The sequence below is a fragment of the Hippopotamus amphibius genome, chromosome 5 (assembly GCF_030028045.1).
Source record: "Hippopotamus amphibius kiboko isolate mHipAmp2 chromosome 5, mHipAmp2.hap2, whole genome shotgun sequence".
Classification (NCBI taxonomy): domain Eukaryota; kingdom Metazoa; phylum Chordata; class Mammalia; order Artiodactyla; family Hippopotamidae; genus Hippopotamus; species Hippopotamus amphibius.
The window spans coordinates 10,001-20,068 of NC_080190.1; the positions used below are offsets into that span (position 1 = coordinate 10,001).

General features: G+C 41.7%; 1 protein-coding gene across 1 annotated transcript; it reads left to right on the top strand.

Moving 5' to 3' along the window:
• Positions 1–8,054: 8,054 nt before the first annotated feature.
• Positions 8,055–9,269, top strand: LOC130853726 (serine palmitoyltransferase small subunit A-like). Its single transcript, XM_057736001.1, has one exon. The coding sequence runs from the start codon at positions 8,097–8,099 to the stop codon at positions 8,301–8,303; it is 207 nt and encodes a 68-aa protein (XP_057591984.1). The 5' UTR covers positions 8,055–8,096; the 3' UTR covers positions 8,304–9,269.
• Positions 9,270–10,068: the final 799 nt, after the last annotated feature.

Below are 10,068 nucleotides of genomic sequence, written 5' to 3' on the forward strand. Positions count from 1 at the left end.
GTGCTTTGGGTAGCAGATCTAAGACATTATGGCCAAATCCAAGGTCATAAAGATGTATCCTCCTGTTTTATTATATGAGTTTTGGGTTTGTTTCTTTTTTATAATGTTGGTTCTTGCATCTAGGTCTTTGAACCATTTTCAGTTGATTTTGCATATGAGGGAGGTAAGAGTCCAAATGTATTCTTGTGCATGTCGGTATCCTGTGGTCCTAGCACCTGTGCTAATTGTTTGGGAGAAAATGTTTCCAAATGATGTGTCCCACAAGAGCCTACTTTCCAAAACATACCAACAGCTCATACAATGGAAAAAAAAATCAAAAAATGGGCAGAAGGCCTAAATATACATTTCTCCAAAGAAGAGATACAGATGGACAATAGGCACATGAAAAGATGCTCCACATCGCTAATTACTAGAGCCATGCACATCAAAGCTACCATGAGATACCACCTCACAGGGGTCAGAGTGGCCATCAAGAAAATAATCTACAAATAACAAATGCTGGAGGGGGGTTGGAGGAAAAGAAACGGTAGTACACTGTTGGTGCGAATGTAAATTGGCACTGTCACTATGGAAAACAATATGCAGGTTCCTCAAAAAACTAAATGTAGACTTGCCATAGGAACCAGCAATACCACTCCTGAGCATATACGCAAAACTATAGTTAAAAAAGATACATGCAGGGACTTCCTAGGTGGCACAGTGGTTAAGAATCTGCCTGCCAATGCAGGGGACACTAGTTCCATCCCTGCTCCAGGAAGATCCCACAAGCCGTGAAGCAACAAAGCCCATGCGCCACAACTACTGAGCCTGTGCTCTGGAGTCTGTGAGCCACAACTACTGAGCCCTTGTGCCACAACTACTGAAGCCCACGCACCTAGAGCCTGTGCTCCACAACAAGAGAAGCCACCAAAATGAGGAGCCCGCACACCACCATGAGGAGTAGCCCCCTACTTGCCGCAACTACAGAAAGCCCATGTGCAGCAACAAAGACCCAACACAGCCAATAAATATGTATATAATTACATAAATAAAGACTTCTTCATTGAATCAGCCCTAATAATTGAACTTGAAACTGACCTCTTTAAAAAAAAAAAAGATACATGCCCAAGATATCACCTTAAATACCATCTTCACAGCAGCACTATTCACAATTGCCAAGACATGAAAGCAACCTGAATAACCATCAACAAATGAATGGATAAAGATGTAGTGTGTGTTTATACACACACACACACACACACACACACACACACACAATGGAATGCTACTCAGCCATAAACAGGAATGATATAATTCCATTTGCAACAAAAGCGATGGACCTAGAGATCACCACACTAAGTAACGTAAGTCAGAGAACGAAAAATCCCATGTGACATCACTTACATGTGGAATGGAAAATGAGAAAGAAATGTACAGATCTACAAAACAAACACTCGCAGATACAGAAAACAAACTTGTGGTTGCCAAGGGGAAGGCAGAGGTAGGGATGAATAGCAATTTGGGGGTTAGCAGATGCAAATTATTATACATAGAATAGATAAACAACAAGGTCTGCCTGTACAGCACAGGGAACTATATTCAATATTCTGTAATAAACCATGATGGAAATGAGAATATGATAAAGACTCTGTGTGTGTGTGTGTGTGTGTGTATCTGAATCACTTTGCTGTACAACAGAAATTAACACAAATTGTGTCAACGATACTTCAATAAACTAAATTTTTTAAAAATGAGGTTGGCATTATACCATCAATTAGTTAGAACACACTTTTATAAAGTAGGCCTTATTTCTCTTTTCCTTTCGAACAGGGACAAATGTTTAATAGATAGAAATTATCCTGAATTTCTCCCGTCTGAACTCATATCACACAGAACTTCAACTGTGGAACAAACCATGAATACTAGTTACACCATTGGGATGTCCTGATCCAACATCAAGGTGGTAAACCTTGAATCAAGCCTGCAGAAGCCTCTAAATTTGGAAATTCAAGCTGAAATGGAGCCAAATATCCCATGACTTCTCCGAAACGAGTGACACAGCCATCAACTGGAAACCATATGCAATCAAATAAATGTAGACAGAAACAACTATACCCTTCCTTTTTTCTTTTTAGGTGAAGATGGTATTTAAGGTGACATCTTGGGCCATTTCAGGAACTTACTCAGTTTCCTTGTATCTCACATACACACAGGAGATACACATTATTTAACTTGTGTGTTCAACTATGTGAAGCTAGTGAATACCACAAAACTGTGCATTTAAAATGAATTAAATAGCATAATGTCTTATATTTTTAAGGACAATAAAAAAAAGTGCTCTGCTGATATTTGTTAAAAACATCCTTAGTGAAAAAAGCCATACAAAAAACGTCACCCAGATCCCATACTTATCTTGTTTGCTTTAAATCCATCAAGGTTGTCCAAATGAGGGGAAAAATCAGTAATGGTTCCAGAAAAATAAAACTGGATCAGGATGGGAAAAGACATTTAAATACTGTTGGGACAGCGGGTGACAGTTGAAGTGGGCCTGTGTAGTAAATAATAATGCGGACATCACGACGTCCTCATTGAGGGGTTATGTGCTGCTTCCTTGGGTAAGTGTGCACTTTTTGTCATTACGGAAACTTTTCTATACATTGTAAATTACTGGAAACTGAATTACATTTCAAAGCAACCACGTCAATACCATACCAGAAAATCAGATAGGACAGCCATCAAACTTTGTTATAGAGGCCAAGACTTACCCAGGCCAAGACTTACCCAGACCAATTTCAACCGAAGTTGTGATTCTTATTTCCCTTGTAGGAGTACACATGGTATTGAGGCACTGTGGGAGGAGTACGTTAGTAGCCACCAAGTCTTGGGTCCTGTGGATTACCTGGGATGCAGTAGAAAGAGTGAGATTTTAGCATTACAATTTTTCAGATTACTTCAAAAAATATGTTCAAAAATACATTCAGTACAGTTTTAAAATATGGAATAAATATACACAAATTAGCTTTGTTTCTATACACTAATAATGAACCATCAGAAAGAAACATTAAGAAAAAAATCCCATTTACAATTCCATCAAAAAGAACAAACTATGTAGGAATAAATTTAAGCAAGCACATAAAAGACCTATGCTCAGAAAATTATAAAGCATTGATAAAGTGAAGATACAATAGAAAAAAATTGTCCATGCTCATGCATCAGAAAAATTCTTATTAAAATGTTTATTCTACCCAAAGCCATCAACAACAGGTGCCAGGAAAACTAGACACCACACTGCAGAGAAGGACAGTGGTCACCATCTACACTGCACATAACACCAACTAAAAATGCACAATATTGGGCATCCTAGGTAGCACAGTGGTTAAGAACCCACCTGCAAATGCAGGGGACACGGGTTCGATCCCTGCTCCAAGACGATCCCACATGCTGTGGAGCAACGAAGCCCGTGTGCCACAGCTATTGAGGCTGCACTCTAGATCCTGTGAGCCTCAACTATTGAACCCATGTGCCTCAACGACGGAAGCCTGCATGTCTGGAGCCTGTGCTCCACAACAAGAGAAGCCACAGCAATGAGGAGCCCACGCACCACAGGGAAGAGTAGCCCCCACTCTCTGCAGCTAGAGAAAGCCCAAGTGCAGCAACGAAGACCCAACATAGCCAATACATACATAAATGAATAAATTTAAAAAAGAAAAGAATAGCTTGTCAATGGAATGGGCCTGGGTGTAAATCTCCATAAACAACATACCCTTGTTTACTGGGCTTTGCCTAATAATCTCCGTTAAACAGCTTCCTACATTCCCTAACGTCCCTATTTTCTTCTTAGCTGAGGAGAGCATTTAAGGTAGCGGTTCAGGCCATTTCAGGGAGTGACTCAGTTTTTCTGGGTATCTTTCAAGTACTCAGGAGGTACGCATGGTGTATATTACACTTTCAACTATTTTTCTCCAGTTCACCTCCCTTTCTTATAAGGTGCGTCTCCATAAAGAATGTAGAAGAGTAGAGGGGCAATGATTTCTCCTCTCATATAAGGCAATGCAATAGTATTCAGAGATATGAAGGAATGAATCAACTCCGTCACAGAAATAGAAAAAAGAATTGCTCTAACACTTTATTGCTACATGAAAGAACCCAGTCTGAAGTGCTACACACCTAACGACCTCATGTATATGATATCGTACAAAAGGTGGAACACATATATTTTGGAAACAGTGTATGGATTATGTGGTTAAAATATTCCATATCATACTTTAGTGATGAATACCTGCCACTATGCATGTGTCTACACCCATAGATTTTTTGGCAACCCAACAATTATAACCTTTTCAAATCTAGTTACTTATGATATGGGAATGTCAAACATTGGAATACAGAAAATGCAGCAAAGAATCTAACTGATTTAGAAATGTATGAGAAAACTCACTGTTGGGGGTGGGACCTAAGTTACCTTTGGAAATGAACAAAATCTGTAGGCCAGAGGCACAAGGTACCATGCATAAGCAGCTGACTCTGTAAGTTCTTTTCCATGGCGGGTAGTAGCTAACAGTACTGGAACCAGTGTATCAGGAATCGAATGAAGAAGCACTGAATTCAATAAATGACAAATGGTAGAAGCTAGGTTTCTAACCACTGGAGTGGGAAGTTACAGACAAACAAAGGGAAAAGGTTACAATATCCATGTCTTAACAGATCAGGTTGGAGACATGAGTATAAAGCATCTTTAGCCTCATATAGATACACACACTTCCATGTAGAGATCTGTATGTGCACATGCAAAGGCTGGGATACATGCATGTATTTCCATGTGTTGTCAGCGGAGCATATTTCGCTTCCACATGTAAGGTTTTAATCCTATTCTCTAATAAAAGGAAGACACTCAGCTGTCCATCAAGTATGTGAAGCGAACTCCTCTCTCCTCAAGTGTGGGTTCTGCGTTATGACTTTCTCCCAAAGAAGACATACGGTATGGACATGGAAAAAATTAACCTCGCTGTGGGAAAACTTGACAACCTCTACCTCAGCTAGGTGACCAGGGTTAAGAATATAAGTGAGACGTTCCCTTGAGAGCCTGTTCTCTGGATACATAGTGAAGAGTGATCTGCTTTTGCAAAGCCAAGTCTACTCACAACAAAAACATCAGGCAAATCCCAGTGCAGGGCAGTCTACACAATACCTGACCAGTCCTCCTCCACACGGTCAAGGTCATAGAAACAAGGAGAGTCTGAGCAACTGTCAAAGCCCAGAAGAGACTAAACAGACATGATGACCCCCTGTCCTCTGTGGTCCTGGAACAAGGAAAGGGATAACAAAGGGACTATGAATATAGACTTCAGTTAATAATAAAGTGTCAATGTTTGTTCATTATTTGTGATGATTCTGTCGAAAATTGGACAGGAAAAATTAAAGGTCAAATAAGAGAAACCTATCATAACAAACTGCAAATCTAGAGGAAACAGGTGATTTCTTTGCAAAGACCCATGACCAAAAAGGACCCTAAAGTCAGGAAAATACAAAAAGACCAATTAACCACTGGGGAACCTCTTCCCCCTACTGGTGATCACTGTTCCAGGGTTTCCCTCTCCCAGGACGGGGAAGGAACAGGGACAGAGCTGTTTACAGCTCCCCTAATATCTGACCCCTCCAGTGTCTTCATCTCCTCCAGCCATGCCCACTGAGTAAGGACACCTGAGGAAGGATCAGGGATCATTGATTCAGATGTGTCAACTAGGACATTTTTTTATTCCCAGCAACTGGACACACTTCCTGAAATTAAATAAATTAGTATGTATTGTAATGCCAGCAATAAATTAATATTTGCAAGCGACAAGTTTAAGAACGGGTTTGGACCTGGCAGGTCCAGTGGCTCACACTCTCTCTGTGTGACCTTGCTCCTCTCCAAAGCTTTGTCCTGCTCAGTGCCTTTGGGGGACCCCACTGACAGGCACAGACTCTCTCACTGCCCTTGGGCCAACAGCAATTCTAGGCTGACAACCACTCACCATTCATTTTCTCAAACAGACTTTCCCCTTTTCTTGGGTTCCAAGAAAAGTTATGACTTTAAATGCCTTTGGCCTGGCTTGGGTTACATTCTCATCCTTGACATAATAGGAACCAGAAGAGGGAAAATGGAACTGGCTACATATGGGTTGTAAACCCATCCCCAAGCTGGGTGGAACATGGGGTCATCCTTCTGGAACTATCTGGACTGGAAGCAGGTGAGATGTAATTCCCAAAGGAAAACTGAGGCATAGACTTGGGCATGGGAACAGATGCTGGCTGGAGAAAGCAGCAGGTTCTACGTCAATGACAGCTCACTGCACAGCACAAATTCTGACAGGAGAGGAAGAAAGGGGGTCACTTAGGGACAGGGGCTGCAGCTCCTCACCCAGTGCTCTCACAGTCCTGCCAAGACCACAAGAAGCTCTCTCACTTGCTACAAAAGCAGGATCGCTGTTGGCGGAAAACTCAAGTCTCCTGCCTTGGGTATCAGGTCCTCATATCTCAGAGGCTGGTCCAGAAGAGCCCATCTGCCATCAGGAGACACACAGACCTCATTCCTGCCCCTGAGAGGTGGGAGCCCTTGAGTCATACCAGCTCCCTGGCCATATTTATTACCCATCCCTGAAGAACAATGTCGTGCATTCTCCAGTTTCTTCTCTCTCCTTTACTAAAGGAAGACACCAAATGCTAGGATGGTAAGGAAACTCTTGTGCAATGAAGTAATGAGAGGCTCAAGAATGACTCCATGCCACGGAACACATAATTGGAAGGCTTTCCAGAGGCCACAAGGATGCATACGGCTCTCCAAGACAACGCAGTCTCACTAGGAACCCCCCACTGGGAGGCCCAGTGACTCCCGTATCTTTGATTCTTCATGAATATGAAAGTCAAAAGTTTCAAACAACTGGAAGGACAAAGGATTGCAGGGCGATGGTCTGCTGTGCGGTTGCTGTGTCAGGGTCACACTCGAATGTTTGGAGGGTTAGTACCTTTCTTGCCAGGCTACGAGGCTTTGTGAGGGGAGACCTTTTCTCAACCACATGGGTGTTGGTAGTTGAAACATCTCCAAGGAATGCCCACACTGCCCAGGCAGCTGTTCTACTGCACAGCAACATGGTCAGCTCAGTCACTGTCCATGGGGTCTTGACATGGCCCAGGCTGGACTGAGCTAGAGGACCACAGATGCCTGTCTAGATGATGAAAGGTCAAGAACTCTCCTGAGACTTCATTGTCTAATAATGCCCACTCAGATGGGACAAAGGATGCCTGCAGTCCCAGGAGGGCCCCACCAGCCCTCAAGAAGGTAGCATGGGGGACTGGCAGGTTGCCACACCCAGTCCTGAATAAACCCATACATGCAGGCTGAGTGCCCTCCTGTCTGGGCTGTGCTAGAACCTGAGGCTGCCCAAAGTGTGGCTAGCGCCACCTTTCCTAGATGGGATGGCAGGAAGAAACCATGTGTGATTTACCCCCTCCACAACCCTTGACTGACATCAAGTTCGATGTTAAACAGAAAGTACAGACATTTCATTCTCTCTGAATCCAGGTCTAGGGGGTAGAACAACAGTGGCCCAGCTTAACTCCCTGACTCATGTGTGACCCTGGGAAACTCCTCTGCATCCTGGAGACCTCAGAGAGGAGAGAGGAAATGCAATGGGGGCCAGTTATGCTTAAACATAACTCTAACTCCAACCATAAAGAACCCTAACCTCAAACACTAACACCCTAACCCCAGACCCCTAGATCCTCTACCCTGACCCTCCAACCCTGACCCCTGACCCCTAAACCATGACACTGACTAGAACCCCAGACCTAAACCCTAGCCTAGTGGACACCAAGCGTATGTACTCTGGAATAAACCAACGGATTCATGACCTTGCATTTAGCAATAGTTTCTTACATCTGACACTAAAGCTCAAGCAATGAAAGAAAAAAAATAATAAACTGAATTTCATCAAAATTACAAACCTTTGGGGGCCAGCCAATGGGCACGGGGTGGCGGGCGGGCAGGCGGGCCTGGCGGCCGGGGGCTCTAGGACGCGAACCGGAGGCCGGCCGGACAGACTGACGTTTGGCTGCAACGCGGGCGGCGCGTGGCAGGGATGGCGCTGGCGCGGGCCTGGAAGCAGATGTCCTGGTTCTACTACCAGTACCTGCTGGTGATGGCGCTCTACATGCTGGAGCCCTGGGAGCGGACTGTGTTCAATTCCATGCTGGTTTCCATCGTGGGGATGGCACTGTACACAGGATATGTCTTCATGCCTCAGCACATCATGGCCATACTGCACTACTTTGAAATTGTACAGTGACCAAGATGTGCCCGAAATCAAGGAGTTCCTTAGGGAAGAGCCACCTTCTGAAGTTGGAACGAGACTTCATCAGATGTCACCAGAAACTCTACTAGATGTCAACATCACCAACCCTATGAATAGAAAGACTAAATTTAAAATTCATGAGTAGAACAGGAGAACGATCCTGACTCATGTGTTGTGTTCTTTATTTTTAATTTTAAAAGAGGCTCTTATATAGTAGTTTTTGTCTATTTTAACATTGTAGTCATTTGTACTTTGATATCAGTATTTTCTTAACCTTTGTGACTGTTTCAATATTATCCAGTGAAAGCTTTTCTTAATGTAACTTTGAGTACATTTTAATTGCCTTCTATTTCTAAAACCCAAAGTCATTAGTTGGGCTTTACTGTTCTTGCTATCGTATGGCATACATATCTGCCTGGATATATTTCTACTCTTGACCAAAGTTTTGTAAGAAAAAATTCAAGATTTGGGGCAGGGGTTTGGGGAGGGAGGATATTTTATCGAGAACTATTTACTAAAGACTTATCTGTAAGTTTGAACTCAGGAGTACAGTTTTAGCTATCTGGACTCTACTCTAAACAGCTTTTACTTTAAAACTGTTAAAGTGTTTCTTAACAATGAAAAAGGAAGATCTTGCTAAAGTTAAAATAGGAACATTTCACTTTTTAAATATTTAATTTGTGTGTGGACTTATTTCCAGAAAACTTTGGTGATGGTTCTCGTGACACATGGTTGTTAAGTAGCATTATTACATAAGGCTTATGTACCGTAGAGTTTTTAATAGAAGGTAAATCAGTTTGAGGGCCATTAGTAACAATGTACTTCCTTAAATTTAGTTTCATGATTGTAATGGGTGCTGCAAATGCATTTGCACATTGCAATATGAAGAGATGAATTGTTAACTATAGCAAAAAGAAATGTAAACTTGGTTAAAATCCTCTCACTCTTTGTATTTTTTTTAAAGATTTTTATTCCTTAAATGTAAAATGACTACCTAATTTTTTGATGTAAACTCATTAAATTCAAAGAGAGAAAAATCAAAAAAAAAATTACAAACCTTTGTACATCAAAAGAGGCTATTCGGAAAGTTAAAAGACAGCCCACAAAATGAAAGAAAATATTGGCACATTGTATCTGATAAGAGTCTTTTATTCAGACTATATCAAGAACTTTTACCACTCAACAAAAGAACAACCCCATTCTTTGAAATGGACAAAGGACATGAAAAGATGTCAAACAGGAGTAGTCACGATGAAAATGCAAATTAAAACCACGACCTTCACACACACTAGAATGGTTGTATTAAAAACAAATAAAAATAACAACTGTTGGCAGCAATGTAGAGAAATTGGAACGCTTAAACTTTACTTGTGGAAATGTAAAATGGTGTAATCTATGTGTGCGAAACTTTGGCATTTTCTCAATAATATGAAAATGTAATTATCATATGTTTCAACAACTCCACTCCTAGATACATACCCAAAGAATTGAACCAGGTGTTCAAATAAAAACTTGTACATCAATATTCACACCCACACTGTTCACAACAACCCAAGGTAAAAACAATTAAAATGTCCAACAACAGGTGAATGGATAAGCAAATAGGGTAGATACATAAGCTGCATTCTTCTGCCATAAAAAGGAATAGAGTGAAATGGTCCATCTGCTGTGGAGAACAGTAGGGGCTCCTTTAACTTTAACATAGAATTAATGTAGAATCCCTCAATTCCACTCCAGGGTGTCCACCCAAAGTATTACA